The 22,046-nt window shown below is 48.0% G+C and overlaps 2 protein-coding genes across 3 annotated transcripts in view; one reads left to right on the top strand and one right to left on the bottom strand.

Annotated features, from left to right (window-relative positions):
• The window catches only part of LOC119162287 (neprilysin-1), a 37,716-nt gene extending 35,624 nt beyond the window's left edge, over window positions 1-2,092 (top strand). The window contains exons 22-23 of the mRNA XM_075887799.1: window positions 396-472; window positions 1,387-2,092. Coding sequence (XP_075743914.1) covers window positions 396-472; window positions 1,387-1,495 — 186 coding nt within the window. The 3' untranslated portion in view covers window positions 1,496-2,092. The remainder of the gene's footprint in view (window positions 1-395; window positions 473-1,386) is intronic.
• Window positions 2,093-13,857: 11,765 nt separating this feature from the next.
• On the bottom strand, window positions 13,858-21,241 carry LOC119160122 (uncharacterized). 2 transcript variants are annotated; one of them, XM_075889112.1, is made up of 9 exons: window positions 20,896-21,241; window positions 19,470-19,523; window positions 19,154-19,204; window positions 18,953-19,000; window positions 18,715-18,786; window positions 17,539-17,633; window positions 16,245-16,289; window positions 16,082-16,141; window positions 13,858-15,568 (listed from the first exon to the last, which is right to left on the bottom strand). In XM_075889112.1, the coding sequence occupies exons 1-9, from the start codon at window positions 20,901-20,903 to the stop codon at window positions 14,700-14,702; spliced, it is 1,302 nt and encodes a 433-aa protein (XP_075745227.1). In that variant the 5' UTR covers window positions 20,904-21,241; the 3' UTR covers window positions 13,858-14,699. The 2 variants fall into 2 exon arrangements, with proteins under 2 accessions (XP_075745227.1, XP_075745228.1); XM_075889113.1 differs by lacking the exon at window positions 17,539-17,633 and having other exon boundaries at window positions 16,245-16,294.
• Window positions 21,242-22,046: the final 805 nt, after the last annotated feature.

Genomic DNA, 22,046 nt, shown 5'->3' with positions numbered 1-22,046 from the left:
AAGTTCTATAGAGGTCAGTGTACCGAGATATATAGGTGCACGTTAAAGGAAGCCCAGGTGGCCGAAATTTCCGGGGCCCTCCACTGCATAGCGCACTCATAATTATATCGATGTTTTCGGGGCCAAAGCCGAGCAATTATTATTAGTATATATAGCGTAACTAAGCATATACACACGTAGAAACAAAAAAAAAGGGGGGGGGGAGACAGGTTCGAACACCAAGGCACAGCTAGGCTATCAAGTCGCGCCATGTTCGCAAGCCATTTCTCGTGCAGTCGCCGCTTGAGAAATCGATTGCAACATGAACTCTATAGACTCGCGCTGTATATTGCTCACGTTAACGAACGTAATGTGCGTACCTTGTTGTTCGCTTGTTCCTTTACTCGTACCTGCAGGGCTTCTGCGAGAATTCCAACGAAGGCTACCCGCAGCGCCATGTGAAGACCTCTACTGTGGCGCTCACGCATCACCGGTAACTAAAGTTTGCTGTTTGTTTCAGAAAGCCGAGCTAGTTAGGGATGTAAAATATCTTGCTGTATCCAAGTTTGTTTTCGCTATTTTACAATACTATTTGGTTGCGTGCTGAGTGACTGATTGTTAGTTGGCCATTGTTACATGTTTCTGTCTGGAGTTATTCATTGTGCCCTTCCTGTAACAACCTTCAAGATAGGGTTAACATTATGATTAAATAAAAAAATATTCTAGAATGAATAAGTAAATAATTAAATAAGTAAATAAATAAGACTCTAGGTCCGCAGAAAAAAAGTGGAAATCGCTTGGGCTCACTCAAGAAATGTATCTGATGCTTTGGACTCACTCCGACTCAGACTCGTTAAAATTTTCCTGAGCCGAACTCTTTCGCACTCAAACTCACCCAAGTATTTGTCTCCGGAACTCGCTCAGGCTCAAACTCGCGGCTCTATTTGAGTCTGGGTGAATGCGATTGGCGGCTTATGAGTTCGCCCACCTATGAACATGAGTACCAACGTTACGTCATATAATCGTGTACTTAAGGACGTCACTGAATGCGAACTGCCTGGTAAACCCGTGGCCCATCCCATAACTAGAGGGCAACATGGTGGGAGAGATTCTATGAGCCTGTTTTCGCCTCCAAACTGTTAATTCCTCAAATGATCGCATTTCTCGAATAGTGAAGACCCTAAAATAAGCGGTACCTCCCCCTTCGAAAACGTTTCTCGCTATGGGCCTGCCCCATGTTAAACACATACAACTATTCAAGATGCACAAAGGTCCGTTTAACTCTCCAACTCTTTACTCGAAGCAATAAGAAAACGCTATACAGACCACTAATTGCCTACCGCTTCGCATGGAATCGTTTCTCAGAATAAGTGAGATCTGCCTCTTTTTTTTTTTTTTTTGTTCCAGAGTCAACATTCCTTTGGCGAACAGCGATGGCTTTGGCGACGCCTTCCGATGCCTTCGGGGGACACCGATGAACCCGCACGTCAAGTGCAAGTTCTGGAGGTTTCAGTAAAGAAAGGAAGAAAAATGCGTGACTGCTCTCTTTGCGATTCGCTGCAAAGCTTGTAGAGCGATGTGAATTGTGTATTCTGGTGTAATCGTGCGATTAGACCTTGTCCAAGTGAGTTATGCTACTCAGGTTATTGGCCGAGCAATGCGGATGGTAGACGATCATCATCATTAAAAATTTTTAACGTGAACTAAAAAATACCTGCGAGAAAGGATTACTGGCGTATTACCTCAGCCATCGTTTGGATGTCACCTTGTGATTCGTTGTCGCAGATAATCAAGTAGCAATTATTCAAGTATATCGAGGACCCAAGCATATTTTGCCAGAATTATTTCGGGGTTTGCTTCAATTGCCTCAAATCTAAAATAAAAGCGGGATTCAAAGGAAGATGGCAGCTTGCGATGAAAAAGATTCGTTAACAGTGGTGGTGCGCATCTTCCCACTCTTCGAAACATTGGCTCCCGCACACACATCCTATTTACAAGTCTTGATTGCTGAAGAAGCACAAAAGAATGCATCGATAGCACATGGTTGGTGTTGTGAATATGGCTTCATCACTTGAGTGCCCAATAAAAGTGTGCTTCACTTCGTTGTCTTACAGGGCCATTTTTGTAACTACCGGTAATTAAGAAATTCGCCGAGGGTGCTGGGAAATGTGCTGATAATTTGCATTTATTTTTATTTGCTGTGCGTATTCAATCACGATCTCATTGTCGCGTTACCGTGTTTTAAATTTTCCACTTGCTCTATTTCCCGAGCAGTATTGGGTTCCCATAACGCTGCATCTCGTATCTCACGTTAGCAAGATGCAGCCATGTAGAATCGCTCATTGCTACGACTCCTACTGGTCTCATCTTTCCCGCAATTGATGATGATGATGATGAGTTCTGCCAAATGAAGAGGTCCTCTAATGCAGTCTGGCATGACGGAAAAAGGTTCGGTGTATACACGAATATTGCAAAATGTTTTCGCAATTGTCATCGAGTATGTAAACGTATAATTGTGCATTACGATGTCTCGTAGTACAGGCATGCTAAAATAATGGATAGTGCATCGTGGACACGAGATGCTCAACGCATAAGTGATCAATACGAGCACTAACGAGAACAAAAGTCATAGTTAAAGAGTTTGTTGAAGTTGACCAATATTTGCACACGCACGGGCATTGCCATCGAGTCAAGTGCAAGCGATTGGTGCTGCGTTTTTCCAGTCTTTGTAGAAAAGTCAATCGGCGAAATAAAAAGAATTAGAGCTAATCATTTCATAATAGACGATAACCGTGGGCGGAGTCCAAATAAATGCACTGTACATCTGATGACCATCGCCCACTCTCGACATTGCACAGACAGACGCTTCAAGTGGAAAAAGTGAGCTCCTGCCACGTTGTCGACGCAAGTAATACATGGTGACGTTCTGCTTCTAACAGAGACTACGTAAATATTTGCATAATAATACTACGCTTATTAGCAGCATCTACACAATAGCATTTCTGCTCTGTTCAGCGCATTTAGCGCTAAAGCGCCGCTTCATCTTCTAGCAGTTCCTGTACTTCGTTCGTTTCCACGGCGCCATATTTTATAAACTCTGGGTGTGTGGGGTTCGGCTCCGTGGGTTCATCGGCATCCAAGTCGCAAAAGCGGCGGATCAGCCAGAAGCAGAGGAAAAACGCGCCAATCATCGAGAGCAGAATGAGCCATGTTCTCTTCGTGCCACTGGGCATATGTGGTCTGGAAACGCGAAGGCGTTGAGGACTTGGGTCTTCCACCATCGCCGCCTGAGAGGAGCCGGACGAAGTGACGTCTACTGAATGCGCGCTTCCACCGGCGTCGTGTTCATTATCTTCTGTGGTGGACCAGGATGAGCCGTCCTGGTGTCGACCAACGGAGTTCTTTCTTCCGAAAGCCTCCAGGAATCTGAAGAACTTGACAGGGGCAAAAAAGAAACCATGTCGTTTCGGTATTTCAGGTGTTTCTTCAGTGCTTGACTGCGCCGTCAGCAGTGAGACAGCTCCACCAATGTCGTCTTCGACACTCCCCTCGTTGCTGGTCGTAGAGTCGGGAGTGATGCTCGCCTTCGGTGACGTAGATGGACCTCCTGGTCCTTCCTCCTCAAGCGGTGACAAGTCTGGCGCTATGAGACAATCGCCCGCTGCCATGTCCATGCGCTGGATTCGCTGCACAATTGGAGCTTCACTCTGATGCGAGATGACGTGTTGCGTCGCTCCTGGTAGGAGTAGCAGTCCTGGCGTGCCCTCAGCCCAAACGTTGCAGGACAGCTTAATTCTTATCTTCTGTCTTTGAGCGTATGACGCTGCGCAGATGGCATCGAGGCGCCAACTGAATAATCATGATAATAATCTGCATCAGTGGATAATGATGATGGTGCTTACTTGTAACATGGTGCATGCCCACTACAGGGAGTTACCATGAAAGTATTGAGCTGCACATGATAAAGTTTGTTATGTATAATTGTAAAGTGATTTACATGAAACATTTGAGCGAAATATAAGAATACAGATAAAACATATAGACACGGACGTCACAGCTGACGCATATTGATAAAAGTAACACAACTAAACTCCACGTAATATATTCTTTGGCACTTCTCTAAGTGATGCGTAAGCTTACGGTTTCTGAAATTTTCATTGCATATTAATCAAATTGATAGGGTGTGCTGCTCGTACCGTTTCAAAAAAACTGATCGAAGGGACATTTCGGACCTCAAAGGTAAGCCATGTTTACCGACTGCAAACAAGGTTTGTGGCAATCTGCGGTACATCTCTACTTTGTTTCGGGCCGACGAAAGACCCGATATCAGCGAAGAAGGCCAGGTTAGTCTCCAACCAGCCTCGTTGTTTTTAAAGCATTGCGCGGCAGGTGCAAGCTTCGCCCTTATTCATTTTTTTTTTAGTTTTAAAGTCTCGTTCTATTTAAACAGACTTGATTGAGGGCGCAAGAAGGCTATGCACCGACACTCATATCCAGCGTTTAATATTGAAAAATGTGCTGCACAATGTGCAGACCAACTGTTACACAGTCCTGTCAAGTCCGTGGCAGTAGACGAGTCGGTAGGGTGTTCAGGTCAAATCGTAAGGACGCGGGCTCGAATTGTAGGTCAGATAGTGTTAAAAAGGCAAAGGCACAAGTCCATGTAGGTAAGAATGCTAAATTCACTAAAAATCAATTTTTTATTTTAATTATGACTTTATTTAACTTTAACTATGGGCTGCAATAACGCACAGCCCTAGTCGCAGGTTCGTTTCTTAACCGGAAGATCACTGGTTCAAATCCCACTGTTGTCTTCATTTGCAACGTGAATTCGTTGGATGCTTTAAAATTATATTTTATGTGATATTAATTGCTGAAAATACTGGATCCCTCTGCCTTCAAACAGGTGACCACCAGCCGGCACTGTATATCGAACCTGGTACCTCCTACAGCGTAAGCAGACGCTCAGAGATATTTTCCCAGCTAAATGTTGCCTGGTACGCTTGCTTTCCTGCCATACATGTCGAAAAGCAGCCGAAAAAGTTGAGCCTCTTATCACCCATGATAAGGCTCAAATTTTGTCTGACGTCACAGCTCGAAACGACGTATCCTGCATGCGTAGCTTTCGCGCAATGATGCCAAAAAGTAGCAAAAAAAGTTTGGGTCCTTATCACGCCGGATAAGGCTCAACTTTTGTCTGACGTCACCGCTCGAAGCGCTGCACCCAGCATACGTATTTCCCAGCTAAATGTTTCCTGGTAAGTTGGCTTTCCCCAAATAAAAGTAAAAAATCTGCCGAAAAAGTTGAGGCCCTTATCAGCCATGATAAGGCTAAAGTTTTTTCTGACGTCACAGCTAGAAGTGATGCTCCCAGCATGCGTATTTACCGAGCTAAACGTTTCCTGGTAAGCTGGTTTTCCCGCAACAGATGTCAAAAAGCAGTCGAAAAAGTTCAGGCTCTTATCAGCCATGATAAGGCTAAACTTTTTTCGAACGTCACAGCTCGAAGCGATACGCCCAGCATGCGTATCTATCGAGCTAAATGTTTCCTGGTAAGTTTGCTTTCCCGCAATAAATGTCCAAAAAGCAGCCGAAAAAGTTGAGGCCCTTATCGGCAGTGATAAGGCTCAACTTTTTCCTGACATCACAGCTCCAAGCGATAAAAAACTACGCATGCTAGGTTCATCGTTTCAAGCTGTGACGTCAGACATAAGTTGAGCCTTATCATAGGTGATAAGGGCCTCAACTTTTTCGACTGCTTTTCGACATGTAATGCACGAAAGCAAATGTACGAGGGAACATTAAGCTCGGAAAATACGCGTGCTGGGTGCATCGCTTGGAGCAGTAACGTCAGAAAAAGTTGAGCCTTATCATGACTGATAAGGGCCTCAACATTTATTATTGCTTTTTGATAATAATTGCGGGAAAACCTACCTACCAGGAAACATTTAGCTCAGAAAATATGCATGCAGGGTGCATCATTTCAAGCTGTGACGTCAGACAAAAGTTGAGCCTTAACAATGGTGACAAGGGCCTCAACTTTTTCGGCTGCTTTTCGACATGTATTGCAGAAAATCAAACTTACCAGTGTTGTGCCTCGCCCAAGTTCCACGTGGTCTTCGCGGCCTGCTGGCACCTGGCAGCTGTTGATGAGTCAACCCTGCACCGGGACGGCGACGGACGCGGACAATCGGGAAAAACCACGTCGCCGGCTCCTCTTGACACAAAAGTCGTTGGCCAAGCTTTTGTCAGCCGCCGAGAGCAACACTCCGAAGCAGCATCGACCCAGCAGCTGTACGGGGTATTCTGCCTTGCTTGAGTCAACCTGGCTGCATCAGGGAGCGACTTTGCGCATGGGATTCCACGTCATCTCACTGTGGTGCCACGCTGGCGCGTGGGGTCTCCCTCACCAAACAGCGAACTGGGCATGCCTTGCCCCCTTTCCTAGGTTCAGAGGGAGGCGGTGTTTGGCTTTCCCTCTTCGGGGACGGAGAGGAAGACGACGATCTCATTGGAGTATCCTGCGCATAAATTTTCTTTGCAAGGGATCTTGGGAAGGCGGACGATGTATAAAAACGCTAGCGCAGAGGCGCTCGTGTGTGATTCTCTTTTCATGTTGTACCACGCTACCATGTAAATACTGTATATAAACATTTTTTTCTCCTTCTCCGGCTTCTCTACTCGTCCTCTCCGGGGACTCGGATGGCCCGAGTCCGCACCACGCTACCCAAAGGCGCAACAGTGGCTGGCAGCTTATGGGATTCGCCTGCGTCGGCTGCATCGAAGTGGTGAGTGCCGCGTGTTTGCTCTTCTTTTCGCCAGACTCGTTAGCGCAGATGGTCGGTAACGTGGTAGGGTGATTTTGGTAAATTTTGATTCGCAGACCAAGAATTGGGTGGCTCGTGGGCAAAATTACCTTAGAAGAGAAACGGTGTGCATATCTAAGATGGAGAAGTTTAAGGTCCAAGAACTCCTCGAAATTTGTCAGGAGCTGAATATTTCGGTCGGCTCGGTTAAAAGAAAACAACAAATTTTGGAGCACTTGGGAAAAGAGGAAGTGAGTTTAGAAGAGGCCATTGAGGCCAGAGAAACCATTTTGGCAAAGAAAGAGGAGCGTGAGCGCTTAGCCCGTGAACAGAGAGAGGAGGAAATAAGGAGGGATCGCGAGGATAAAGAACATGAAATCCGTCTGAAAGAACTGGAGCTTCGTATGTCCGTGGGAAATCGAAATTCAGGGGGTGGAGAATCAAAGATAAAGGATCTAATCCACACCTTCAAGGCGGGTGACGACATTGCATTATACCTCGTGCATTTTGAGCGAGCATGCGAAAATGCAGGGTTTAGTAGGGAGACTTGGCCACAAAAACTGATATGCGTACTACCAGGCGAAGTGTCCGATGTTATCGCAAGAATGAATAAAGAGGACTCCGAGGTGTATGACAGGGTAAAGGCTGCATTACTACGAAAATATCGCCTATCGACAGAGGCTTTCCGCCTGCGGTTCAGGCACTCTAAGAGGGGCAACGAATCTCATTCAGACTATGCCTACCAAATTAGAGCCAACTTTGAAGAGTGGCTCAAAAGCGCGCAAGTCTATGGCAACCATGACAAGGTCATTGAGTTGATGGTACTTGAGCAGTTTTACCGGGGAATTCCCGAGGAGGTAAGGCTTTGGGTGCAGGATAGGATGAAAGACGTAGACATGAACAGGGCAGCAGAACTCGCCGAAGATTACTGCTCACGCCGTAGTCTCCGCAGTACACCACGAACTTCGGAAAAAAATGAAAAGGTAGAAAGCTGGTCGGGAAACCAGGGACGCAAGAGGTTTGCAAGAAATAACTGGAAACCCGAGAATTCCAAGTTATTAGACAGTCAGCAGGGAAAGGACAGTGAGGGGACTAAGGCGGCACCTTCATCAGGTTCAAAGGCGCCTGGTGACATAGCGCATGCGTTAGAAGCGCGGAAGCCAGTTGTTTGCTACAGCTGCGGAGAAAAGGGCCACATGGCCAGGAGCTGTAAGAGGCACATGGCATTTGCCACAATTCAGGAGTCAGAGGATAGCTTAAAGCTGTTGAAGCCTTACATGAGGACACTCTCAGTGAACGGCCGAATGTGTAGGGTATTGAGGGACTCGGCGGCCACAATGGATGTAGCGCATCCAAGTTGCGTATCTTCCGAAGACTATATAGGAGAGTGTGCCTGGATTCGGCAAGTGGCAGAAAAGCAAAGCGTCTGCCTACCGATAGCGAGGGTTGTAATCGAGGGCCCTTTCGGCCAATTGTGTACGGAAGCAGCAATTTCAGCCAACCTTCCGGAGCACTTCCCTTACCTATTTTCAAATAAGTCTGAGGAAATGTTAAAAACACGTGGAGAATCATTTGCCACCGAAATAGCTTGCATGGCCCTTACCCGTTCGAAGGCGCGCGAGCTGACGCAACAGCTGAGCAGCTCACCCTCTGGGGAACAGACGTCCGAGGGCAGTGTAGGAAAACCTGAGGTAGTTGCGACGGAAAATGAGTCTGCCATGCGAGTTGTCGAGACGGAAACTGGGGCTATGGTCGACAACAGCGAGGAAATATCTCTAACGCCCGAAAACGAGGACTTGGTGACAGGCTCGGTGTTAACACCCGCATCCACCAGTTGGTGTCAGCTAGCCAGAACCGACCGTGCAACGCTAGTGGTCGATCAAAAGGCGGATCTCGCACTCTCTATGCTGCTAGATGCCATACATAAGGAAGGTAACTCTAGGAAGAACGTTTCGTTCTACACCCAAAACGAGGTGTTGCATCGCAGGTATGAGAACGCTAAAGGGCGGGTCTACAACCAAGTGGTAGTTCCACTAAAATACCGGCGGAACATTCTCGACCTGGCCCACAGCAACGCCTGGGCGGGCCACTTAGGTATAAAGAAAACGAAAGCTAAGCTGGCTCAGGAGTTCTACTGGCCCGGGTGCTGGAAGGATGTAGAGATGTTTGTCCGTGAATGCGACACTTGTCAGCGGATAGGAAAATCAACAGACAAATGGAAGGCACCAATGAAACTAGTGCCAATAGTCACAGAACCCTTCCGTCGGCTCGTGATTGACATCGTGGGGCCTCTGCCTCCATCTAAATCAGGATATCGGTACGTCCTGACCGCGCTGTGCGTTGCCACCAAGTTCCCGGAGGCAATCGCACTGAAAGAGTTGAGTTCAGTATGCGTGGTGGACGCATTGTTGTCTATTTTTTCTCGGGTGGGTTTTCCCTCGGAGATACAGTGTGACAACGGAAGTGTGTTCACAAGCTGCCTTACGACTACATTCCTAGAACGCTGCGGGATAAAAATCGCGCATAGCTCTATTCACCATCCACAGTCGAACCCTGTGGAACGCATGCACTCGGTCATGAAACGCGTTTTGCGAGCTTTGTGCTTTGAGCATAAAAGTGACTGGGAGGGGTGTATACCAGCTGCGATGTTTTCTCTGAGGTCGGCCCCACACGAGAGTACGGGTTTTAGTCCGGCTGAACTTGTCTACGGCAGGAACTTGAGAGGTCCGCTGCACTTGATACGAGAGTCATGGACTGGATATGGGGAGGACCCTAATGTGGTTTCCTATGTACTGGATTTATTGGGGCGACTGGGGACTACACGCGAAGTGGTGGAGAGCAACATGCGCGCAGCACAGGCGCTTTCCAAGGCCCGTTACGATAAGTCAGCTCGAAAGCGAGTCTTTAGAGTGGGCGATGAGGTGATGCTGTTGTGCCCTTCAAGAAAAAACAAGCTGGACGTACAATGGGAGGGACCAGCGACAGTGATGTCAGTGCTTTCAGACACCAACTACGAGGTAAAGTGGGGCCGGAAATGCCCCAAAGTGTATCACAGTAACCTAATGAAACCCTACATGCGACGAAAAGCAGTAGTAAACCTTGCACTCAATGTTCCTGAGGATGAGGGCGCGGAAATCCTTTGTCTTTCCGATGGCACGGTCAGCAGCACATTGTCAGATAGGGTAGACACAGGGAACACCCTAAGTAAGGCTCAAGAGGAAGATTTAGAGCTTTTAGTACAGGAATTCGCTACCGTTTTCTCCGAGAAGCCAGGCAAAACGGATGTGATTAAGCACGACATTGAGCTGACGGTTAACAAGCCGATCAGCTGTAAGCCGTATCGGGTGTCACCTAGACAGAGAGAGATACTAGAGGCCGAAATTCGCCGCATGATCGACCTAGGTGTTATCATCGAAGCAGACAGTGATTTCACCTCGCCTTTGATTTTGGTTGAGATTCCGGGCCGTGATCCAAGGCCATGCGTGGACTATCGCCGCCTGAACTCTGTAACAGTCGACCAGACTTACCCTATTCCTAACATTGAAGAGAGGGTAGAGACAGTGTCTAAGGCGAAATACATTTCTACGTTAGACCTTGTTAGGGGGTATTGGCAGGTCCCTTTGACAGAGCGCGCGAGTCGATACGCTGCTTTTATCTCACCCCTGGGCACTTTTCGTCCTTTGATGATGAGCTTTGGGCTCAAGAACGCGCCGTATTGTTTCAGCCGCCTGATGGATAAGGTTCTCCACGGGCTCGAGAAATTTGCGCTGCCTTACCTAGACGATGTGGCGATATTTTCGGACAAATGGGAAGACCATGTTGAACACCTTCGGATGGTTTTGGAACGGATCAAAAATGCAGGTCTTACGGTAAAGAGAGAGAAATGTCATTTGGGCTGTGCTGAAGTAAGCTATTTAGGGCACATTGTAGGAAATGGGCGTCGTCGACCGTCCGAACTCAAGGTAGCCGCGGTGGTCGGTTATCGTCGTCCCAGCACTAAGACCGAGATGAGAGCATTCCTCGGCCTCACAGGTTACTATCAGCATTACATCCCGAATTACTCCGAGATTGCCAGCCCTTTGACAGATAGTTTACGCAAGACCGAACCTGTGAACATTCAATGGGACTCTAAAAAGGAAGACGCTTTTCAGAAGCTGAAGCACGCATTGAGTGAGAAACCCGTCTTGAGGGCACCGGATTTTGCAAAACCTTTCACTATTCAGTGTGATGCAAGCGAACGCGGTTTAGGAGCAGTGCTATGTCAGACGGACCAGAGTGGAGAGGAGCGGCCGGTTTTGTATTTGAGTCGCAAATTGAGCAGCAGGGAAGAGGCTTATAGCACTTCGGAAAAAGAATGTGCTTGCATTGTTTGGGCCGTACAAAAACTAGGCTGCTATGTTGCTGGCTCTAAGTTTATTATAGAAACTGATCACTCTCCACTAACCTGGTTACACCAAATGTCACCTAAGAATGGTCGTTTGCTCAGATGGAGCATAGCACTGCAGCAGCACAATTTCGAGGTGCGCTACAAGAGAGGTGGCCTTCATACAAATGCAGACGCCCTAAGTCGAGCGTTTTGACTCGTCAAAAGACGCGGAAGGTTTGTTTGATTTTTTTGTTTACCTTTACCTAGTTTATGTGTACTCTTTTTTTTTTTCAATGTGTTACAGTGAGGGCATAGAGAAATTTTTTACTGACTCCCTCGTTGTCCCGAGCTCTACAGTTTGCTTGTTTAGCTTGATTATAATGTTATCTCGATTCCAAATGGAATTACGTATGAAAGAGTTACTGGACACTTGTCCCGATTAGTATGCACATTGTTTCCTTGAGCTTAAGTTATTAAGATAAGATGTTTGCTTTGTAAAATCTGAGGCCTGGCGATGAGAGTGGCGTGCACGCGGTGCTTGTCGCATTGTGTGTGGCTGACAAAGGTCGTTTCTTGGAGCTTGTCACCCACTTTTCACCGAAGCGGGGCGCAGAGGCCAGCTCTTGGAGCATTCCAGTTTGACCAGGCCCTTCGAGAAAGCAAGAGCCTTGCCGGAACGTCGCCGACATCGACCCGGCCGAGCTGCATGGAACAACTCGACCTCCCGATGTATCATCTGGCGGCGGGGGTGCTGTTGTGCCTCGCCCAAGTTCCACGTGGTCTTCGCGGCCTGCTGGCACCTGGCAGCTGTTGATGAGTCAACCCTGCACCGGGACGGCGACGGACGCGGACAATCGGGAAAAACCACGTCGCCGGCTCCTCTTGACACAAAAGTCGTTGGCCAAGCTTTTGTCAGCCGCCGAGAGCAACACTCCGAAGCAGCATCGACCCAGCAGCTGTACGGGGTATTCTGCCTTGCTTGAGTCAACCTGGCTGCATCAGGGAGCGACTTTGCGCATGGGATTCCACGTCATCTCACTGTGGTGCCACGCTGGCGCGTGGGGTCTCCCTCACCAAACAGCGAACTGGGCATGCCTTGCCCCCTTTCCTAGGTTCAGAGGGAGGCGGTGTTTGGCTTTCCCTCTTCGGGGACGGAGAGGAAGACGACGATCTCATTGGAGTATCCTGCGCATAAATTTTCTTTGCAAGGGATCTTGGGAAGGCGGACGATGTATAAAAACGCTAGCGCAGAGGCGCTCGTGTGTGATTCTCTTTTCATGTTGTACCACGCTACCATGTAAATACTGTATATAAACATTTTTTTCTCCTTCTCCGGCTTCTCTACTCGTCCTCTCCGGGGACTCGGATGGCCCGAGTCCGCACCACGCTACCCAAAGGCGCAACAGTGGTCATGGTGCGGACTCGGGCCATCCGAGTCCCCGGAGAGGACGAGTAGAGAAGCCGGAGAAGGAGAAAAAAATGTTTATATACAGTATTTACATGGTAGCGTGGTACAACATGAAAAGAGAATCACACACGAGCGCCTCTGCGCTAGCGTTTTTATACATCGTCCGCCTTCCCAAGATCCCTTGCAAAGAAAATTTATGCGCAGGATACTCCAATGAGATCGTCGTCTTCCTCTCCGTCCCCGAAGAGGGAAAGCCAAACACCGCCTCCCTCTGAACCTAGGAAAGGGGGCAAGGCATGCCCAGTTCGCTGTTTGGTGAGGGAGACCCCACGCGCCAGCGTGGCACCACAGTGAGATGACGTGGAATCCCATGCGCAAAGTCGCTCCCTGATGCAGCCAGGTTGACTCAAGCAAGGCAGAATACCCCGTACAGCTGCTGGGTCGATGCTGCTTCGGAGTGTTGCTCTCGGCGGCTGACAAAAGCTTGGCCAACGACTTTTGTGTCAAGAGGAGCCGGCGACGTGGTTTTTCCCGATTGTCCGCGTCCGTCGCCGTCCCGGTGCAGGGTTGACTCATCAACAGCTGCCAGGTGCCAGCAGGCCGCGAAGACCACGTGGAACTTGGGCGAGGCACAACACCAGGCAATATTTAGCTCGGAAAATACGTATGAGCGCCTACTTTCACTGTGGAAGGTACCAGGTTCGATACCCAGTACCAGCCAGAGGTCCCCTGTTTCAAAGGCAAAGGGATGCAGAATCTTCAGAAAATAAAGCTACAGAAAATAAAATTTTAAAGCCTCCAAAGAATTCCTATTGCAAATTAATACAACAGGAGGTTCGAACCAGTGACCTTCCGGTTATGAAACGAACATGTGACTAGGGCTGTGCGTTATTGTTGCGCATAGTTAAAATTAAATTACTCGCTTCCATGTCGGAGCCGCTATAATTGCATCGATTGACCAACTCAGGTGAAGTTTTTCATGCTTTCTTAAAGGTCATATGCGGTTATCAGTTTCGAAAGATCTAAAAGACGAAGGAAGATCAGCTTAAACCGGCTGGTCGGTGGTTCGAATGCCGTTGTCAGCCCCATTTTCAAGTGGAATTCATTCATGTCTTTGAAATTTTATTATATTCTGAAGTTATGTGAAAATTCACCTTCTGGCAACTTGGCAGCACGGCACACCCACATTGTTTTTCTTCGCATTACTTCTATTCGTTTCCCAAATTATGTCACAGCACGTACATTTGAATTTGTGCACAAAATCCTGCACGCGTGGTGAAGAAATACAACCGAACGGCTCGAATACAAAACAAGCTTTATTCTTGTCTCTTCACTGTTCTCAATTTCCTTTCTTCTCCGTTGTGAGGTAGTTGAGTAGGCGAGGTGAGGACGGGTTAAGAGCGGACTCCGGCGTCTTCTTTGGTTGATTTGTAGGCGGCCACCACGGCACTATAGTAAGTTGCCGAGTGAAATTCGAACATTTAGCGACAGAGACTTGCAGGCAAAGGCGTAACCAAGAGAAGGGGGGAAGGGAAGATTCAAACCCTCTCTGAATATTTTTAATTTCGTTTGCCTATACATACATGTGCACGTATAAACGCATGCATTAGCATACATAAAGTACGGTCGAACCCAAAAAAAACTTTCCACCTACGCCTCTTAAGCCACTAATGCACGCGTTAGTGGCAGCATTGTTACTCAAGTATGAACAAGGTCTTCCATTTCCATGCTTTCTAAATATGTAAATGCGTATAAAATGTCTCCATATGTTTACAGAGTAGAACATCTGTTCGCCTGGTAACGTTATGGCCATTTTATAAGGGTGGCACAGCAAACTTTGACACAGAGATGACGCTACATGCAAATGGCCCCTAATTCTGGTGATGACAAAGGGAAAAATTATGGAAACGATTTCATCGAAACGGCGGATGTATTCACCGAACTCCACAAAATTGACCGAGAGGCTGTACAATAGCAGCGAAAATCTGAAGTAAAAAGAAGGAAGGGAAAAAAACGTTTAATGAGTGGTAGCGGAAATACACATAAGGTGAATGATTCGACATTATGGTATACGAAATTTCATCAACGGAAGATGATGAAATGAGCACAGGCAAGAATAAGTGCTCTCTAACGCACACCGTTAGTCGTAATAGTCTGTTTCGGTGGCGTTAACGACTCCTTCCAGAGTCACCGCCTCAGACGTATTCGCTGCCACATTCACCTTCAGCGTTATCGTCACGTTCATCGCTAAAGTATCATTTCTTGTCCCTTCGCCGACCGGGGCGGGATGCAACGAGTCATTTCGCCCTTCGGGGTCAACAGCGGCCTTTGCTGCCCGCTCATCGTCCTCGCTCAGCAAGGCGTTTGAAGAGACGACCTCCTCCGCGTCATCGGGGTCACTGCGGTCATCCTCATAATTGTCGGCCGAAGATTCACGCGACGAATCTTGCGGCGTTCCTACGCCAGTCGAGTTGTCCTGCCACGTGCCATTGTTGTCCACCACGTGTCCAGCGAAGTGGGTGACCTCGGTTTTGTTGCCGATCAACGATGTGTCGTTGTCCGACGCGTCTCCGATGGTCACCTGAGGGTCCAGAAGTCCACCTCGCCCGCTTCGAGAGTCGGTCTCTCTCGAGACGTCGCTGACGCCGACTTCGACGTCATCGCCGGGAAACAGGGCGTTCTCGCCACCTCCATTGTTGCTCTCTCCGGAGGTCACCTCGGGAGGCGGCAGGGACGGCGAAGCGGACTCCTCCTCGGCCGCCGACGGTGGCCTGCCAGTGCTGTCCGTCGCGGACGTGGCCTCGGGGTTCACGAGGACCTTGGAACGCCATTGGAACACGGGCTTGCGCGTGGGCTTGGCGCGCCGCCGAGGCCGGAAGGTCCGCGTTCTGTTCAGGTGCCGAGTCAGCAGTGAAGGCGTCTGCGATGCATTGTGCGGCTGGTGTCGTCTCAGGACCACGACGGGCGTTCGCAGCCGGCGACGCCTGGACCGCTCCGTGAGAAACACCACTGCACAATAAAAGCAAGCGTGCGACCGGTAATTTGGGTACATGTTAAAATTATGAATTTCGGTAATAAAGACAACCAAACAAGGCATAAGTTCGGGGTAAAATGCAAGCTTCAAGTGTTGCGAAGTGGTTGAACAAGAATTTTCGCTATTAAAAAATGTTTCCACAAGAGGGCTCGTCTACATCAAGGTACTAACGAAGGCAGGTCCCATTGCCAAGACATTTATTGCACCGACGCTTTTATTTGGCGATTTATCACAGCACAAAATGTTAGTCAAGTACAATCAAGTCCCCGTCGTAAGAGCATACCATTTTTACATAAAAATGGTCTCAGCCATCGGGACAGTACTTAAGCACGGCAAGAGTCATACCATGAGTGATCGTCAGTTGCCATTTGGAACACTCTACCTTACGCAAAGCTCGGAAAGCTCTGCACTGTCTACGCTTTAGAAAATGTTGACCGCAACAGTTGGTGCATATATATACGGACGCACAGATGTCCGTGTTTGCTTACAGTTGGGGACAGCGTAGTCCGAGTCGTCGAGGTCCCTCAGGACTTCTTCCTGAGCACTAGCTGAAGAAAAAGACACATACAATAAAATTTATTTTACTTCGTGGTCAAGAAAAAAACTAAATCCATTTAATTAGTGCGCATCGAAAATCAAATCCACCTTTACCTTTCAAGTACTCTCGGTTTCGGTGAGTCGGCGAAGGCGTCACTCCTGTACTGAAAATAAGGTAAGCCCTTTAAAACCATGAAAGGTAAACACGATATCCCGTGTGGAACATCTTTCTCCAAACGTTTGCTGCCACAATCATTCACACACAGGAAACGTTTGTTCCAGCTAAGCGACACGTATGCACTTCATGCATTTAAAGGAAGTTCTGTGAATAGGCTTCAATACGCTGCAGTGCCTCGCAACTAAACAATTGCACTGACAGGCGAGCTGTTTTTTCACGTGCGCAATGACGTGCACCGAGGTCCCCGTGGCTGTGATGTTTTGTTGCTTGTGCTGTGCTCACTGTGTATGGAGCAAGTAAATGTACTAAGAGAGAGCGTCCCGTTTCAACCCTGAAGCCAGCCATAAAAACTGAAGGAAGAAGTAGCCCCTACATACGTGACAGGCAGGCGCCACTGCTCATCGGCTCGCTTTGGTTGCGTCTATTGCGGGCACTGCGCTGGCCGAATTCTGCCCAAAAGGCTACTTGTACTAACCTCACATGAGGGATGGTGGCAGAGAAGGTTGGCTTGCCGAAGCCTGCGGAACCGCGGGACTTTCTAGTTTCTTCCCTTCCTCCGTGATGGCGCTTCCTACACGTCGCGTGACATCTTCGCGAACGTGACGTGAAACGTCGCTTCCACGTCATAAAACTAAGAAAATCGGCTTGAGTGCGCATTAACATTCATCTCGGAAGCCTGTGAAAGCTACTGTCCATCTACTCCATAAAGATTGTCTTGCAGCGAAACGGCATATGCGCGATAAATTACCCTTGCATCATCCCTTCCCCAGTACCGGCAGCAATAATTCGTTGCCGTATTGCTTCGGCTTCGCGAGCTCACAGTCGAAGTGGTCGGCTCTCCGCTAGCGCTTGGCCCTTGCATCGCGAGCTCGCAACGCAGCGTCTTCGGCGCAAAAACTTCTACGGGTGCGAGTACACACGATTGGCTATAGCGAGATCGCGTGCGGTTAGCAAAGCAAATGATTGGCTAGCGAGATCACGTGATGTTGTGTGAATCCGCCAATAGATTTGAAATTCGTGCTTACACACGATCGGTCAAAGCAAGATCACGCAAGTTGTCGATTCGATCATTGGCGTGTAACCGCTATACTATAGTTCTCTGTGGGCTTTCAGTACTGCTGCTGCACAGACCCGGCTTAGACAGCTTCGATCGTAAACCTTTTTGCCGGGGAAATCAAAGCTCAGTGCCGGAAGATAAAGCGCAGCAACATGGTTTAGCGTCGACAGCACCTTCTGTGTGGACCATGCCGTGAATGATGTAGCCCCAGAAGACGCCCACCAGGGTGACCATGGCGAAGGAGCAAAACGCGATGACCGAAACGCTCCTGTTCACAAAACAAGCGTCGAGGGTAAGAAGACGGCGTTATTAAACAAGTGAGAATCAAATTCGCGAACATCATTCATGAGATGATGAGATCACTGTTGCATTCACGTTCTGTCGTCTTTATGGTCTCAAGAATGCTGTATAGAACATGACACGCTGAAAAAAAGGACACAACGTCGTTCGTCCCCTATAGTTCTTCGTCATCGACACCGCCTGCTACAGAGTCCACAGTCAGTGAAAAGGGAATTCGTCCGAACACTTCAGAATTGGCATGCCTCTCCACAATTTCTGTTTTGGACCTGTCCCGTTGTATTCAAGTCTATTAGCCTATCAGCCACCATTGCAGCCGCTACGATGTCGAGTTCGCAAAGTACTACAGGCTGCGGTGATAAGTGGTGAGCACGTGATTGGGCTCTGCTTAGCAGCCGATGCACTAGAGTTTGCCGTGCTCACTCTAAAATTGTTCGCCGTCTTTCGCATTTATTGTTGGGTGCAACGCGCTAGAGGTAACCACACTAATCGACAACTAACGCTCTCGCATTCACACATCGTGAAAATTGAAGCGGATAACAGACAACCACTCGTTTGTAGCACAAAGCCCCAAGGAAGCCAACACGGACTTTACCAGAGTGATTATCCCTGTAGGGTGTTGGTCTCAGGTTTGATGCCTGGACCCGGATGGATTTTTTTTCAACTATAGGCTTTCGTTTCTGAGAAGTCCGTAAGAACTTCCTTTTGGCTTTGGGCCACAATGAAGTGGTTGTCGATTATCACTTCAATAACTCCTCCACCATCTTTCGGGATTCCGCAAGACTCGACAGCATTGTAAGAATTGCTTGGGTGACTCCATATCTTTTTTTTTTGTTTTATACGACAACGCGTTGTCTAAAGGACGACAAAAACGCAGATCAAAAGGCAGATGTTGCGACCTTCTTTCCTTATGCTACATTTCGCTAATAGAACCGATACATTTCACATGAAGGTTCACCAATTCGCTGGCCTTTCTATCTGGATTCTGTGTTGCGTGTCTCGTATAGACTTATTGCATTTCGCCACCGTATAATCGAACCGGTTGTGCTTACTGTTTCTTTCTGAGCGTCCTTCCAGGCTGAGGGACGTTGAAGCGCAATCGACGATCGAGTGACTCCGACGACCTGAAAGCGGACCAGCGAGCTTCAGTTATACAGCTTTCTTAAAGCGCGCCAACGCATGGCACCGTATTTCGCTTAATTTAAATAAGGGGCGTCTACATGCGCAGTTACAGTATGAAAAGCGGGAATTCAGAGACTGTTGGTAACAGCGGCATTCCCTTGTTCTTACCCTTCGGAGACGTCCTTTGAGAAGGACACTCTTCGAGAGATTTCCAGTCTATAAAGGTAACATATAGAGGTTAAGATAATCCACGTGCCTCCATCAAAAGGACGTACAAACACTTGACCAGATAGCAAGAAAACTATAAGAAATTCAACAGATAATTTTGGTAATCGCTTGTTGATTATTATAACATTTAAATCCTCATACCGCTTCGATCGTGCTCCTGGTTTTCTCAAGATGGAAGGCACCGGCGGACCTCTGCAATGTAGCAATAGAAAAGAAACAAACTGGAGAGCTTCTGAAAGGCTTTGGAATTGTGAATTGCTGGGCTAGTTGGTGTGACATTTAAAGAAAAATGAGCGTTAATTTGGCACACAACGCAGGGAAAACGCGGACCTGAAAGCGACTTTTCCATTACTACGTTTTTTATTTGTTGTTTTTTAATGCTTAAGCATTCATATGCCGACCCAACTGCCTCCACTCAATTACGTAGTAGGTGCTTCTATTCGAAAACTTCACTTACATTCGATAAAACTCCATGGTCTCGGCGTCCGGTATTACCTCCTGATCTTCATCCCTGATAAGGAAAATAACGCTTCAGAAAACATGACACTGCACGCTGGTTTCGGCACATGCGCGCACAAAACGTACTGAAGCTGAAAGACATCCCTGTGAATGTCAAAGTACATAGTCCTTTGCGTGTACTGCGGCATTACTCTGGTGCACATTGCACGAAGGATTGCCACTTTTCGCTCCAGACAGCTCGGCTAGGATATGACATAGAATCGTTGTACCCACAGCGATCGAGACCACTGGCGAAGTAGAGGGAGTGTTTAACTCCCTCCTCCAACGTGTATTGTACAAACACGCGAACATACGTAAAGTATTGCTACACGCCCACCCCCGTACCCTCTCGAAAAATGTTTCTCGCTACGCTACAGGCTGAGGCAGACCGTCATGAAATGATCAAAGCGGCATCTCTAATAGCTTGCACGTTCGTACATATGCCTTGTGCAATCGCCAAGTAAGCCCACGAATGTGGCCACGTGGGACGACATTTCTGTGCACTGATAGTGCAGAAATGGTGTCGCACGTGATGCACATACACCGATACAACCGCGTGATCAACACTGACAGCACGTAATGATGTAGCGATGTAATGATGTAGCAACATACACTGACGTCATCAACATGCCAGTGCATGTTGATGATGTCAGTGTAGATGACATTATAAAAGGTCTGTGGCGAGTGCGTACGCGGCCGTCGTTTTCGGGTGTAGAACAAGATAACCAATAGTAATGGCTTGGGTATTACGCGCAGAAGCCCCGATAAGATTACGAGGCACGCCGCAGTGGACTCCGGGGCTCCCGAAATTTCAACCACCCGGGGTTCTTGAGCGTGCACTGGCTTCGTAAAAGTAGTCGGGCCTTCAGAATTTCGCCTTCATCTAAATGCTACCGCCGGGGTCGGGGTCGAACCCACGACTTTTGTGTCAGCAACCAAATACCAAGGGGTGTGTCTTTTCTCCCGGCAACCGGGATAATTGTTCCATGAAAAATTTCTCCCGGCAGTAGCCTCCCATTGGCTCTCATATGTCAAGTGACTAACTGCCGGGCGAATTTTTTTTGTATTATTCTCCCGGCAGCCGGGAGAACTTGACCATGCCTAACCTAACGCACGCTAGGCCACATCTGTCCCGCAGCTGCCAGTTTTCCCCCCCCCCCGCCAGTTAGTCACGTGACATATGAGAGCCAATAGGAGGCGACTGCCGGGAGAAATTTTTCTGAACAATAACCGCGGTTGCCGGGAGAATGGACAATGGGAATACCACACCCGCTATGCCACCGCGGCGGACATTTTTTTTTTTTTTCGGGAAAGAAATGCGGTTTTAGCCACCCTGCAGCCTGAGAATACCTCGGAAAGTCGACTCTAAAATTGGTCGTACTTACAGCTCCATGACGGTTTCAGCAGAGGTCGTCACTGGACGGGTTAACTAATGAAGGAAGAAGTTTCCCCAGTCGCTCGGAGTGGACGGTGTGGTCACCACTAGGACGTCGTACGCGGAGGAGGATCGGCGTCAGCCCGTCGTCGCTAAGGTCACTCAAGAGGGCGACGCATTGAGCGCAACGTCGAAAGCGGCAGGCAGGGAGGGCAACGGACTACACTCGTTGCGCAAGATATGCAAGACAAAGCTTTTTTCTGTGCTCAGCGAGTATCGACGGTGCCGCCACGCAGTGCTCGTGCCACCTCGCGAATGCTGCTGCCTCGTGCTGATGATCCTGATGCTGATGACCTCAGATGGATGGCGCCCAGCCACAGAGGGGGATGGGCCAAGAACCGGGTGGCCGAATGCTTAAATGAAACCAAGATGAAATTAAAGTCAATCTGAAAAGTTAGTTTAGAAATAATACTGCCTAAAAACAACATTTTTGCTGAGCAAGCGGTCAAATCATCTCTTGTTCCTAACAGACATCGCTACGAATTATAAACAAAAGATCTGAAAAGGTTAAGTTGCATTGATGTAGTCAAACACAGTGGAGCATATATCCCTGTGGCAGTAACCAAATGAAGTGCCGCCAAGTGATAAAAGTACTGGTACATTTACTTGTATTCCTAGCTTTTGTAATGGGGCTACTAGAAATCTTTTTCTCTGATAAGAGTAACGACGACAGAATAAAAAGAAATGTGCTACAGCGACAAAGGCTCCTTCCATTTGTCATTCGCTGGACAAGTGGTTCGGCTGTGATAATGGTGATTATGATCTCGGGCAATCGCACATAACAGCAGTGACGGTACTGAAATCTTTGTAGCTACGACTACTCATAATACGATTGTCAGTAACTACACAATCATGCAGAAACATGTGAAAAAAAAAAGTCACACGATTCCTTGTGCTTGGTGGCTTGCTTGGCTCATGTGATTTCGCTCTAACCCACTTCGTCGGGGGATCGGCCATGAGACCACCGGGTACTAGACGGTTAAAATGTAGAATTAAAACGAACAAAAAAACTAATAGTTTGATTGGAGAATATTTTAGGGTGATTATTTTACGTACCGATAAATAAGTGTAGAACAACACAGAAGTATACAATCATCGGAT

The sequence above is a fragment of the Rhipicephalus microplus genome, chromosome 3 (genome assembly GCF_043290135.1).
Source record: "Rhipicephalus microplus isolate Deutch F79 chromosome 3, USDA_Rmic, whole genome shotgun sequence".
Taxonomy (NCBI): domain Eukaryota; kingdom Metazoa; phylum Arthropoda; class Arachnida; order Ixodida; family Ixodidae; genus Rhipicephalus; species Rhipicephalus microplus.
This window is presented reverse-complemented; position numbering and strand designations above follow the sequence as displayed.

Excerpts from the sequence above, each read along its gene's own strand:
- LOC119160122 (XM_075889112.1), bottom strand. Across the intron at positions 19,205-19,469 it reads ACCATGGAGTTTTATCGAAT|AGGTCCGCCGGTGCCTTCCA; the intron begins GTAAGTGAAGTT and ends GCTACATTGCAG. Across the intron at positions 19,001-19,153 it reads CCAGGAGCACGATCGAAGCG|ACTGGAAATCTCTCGAAGAG; the intron begins GTATGAGGATTT and ends TTACCTTTATAG.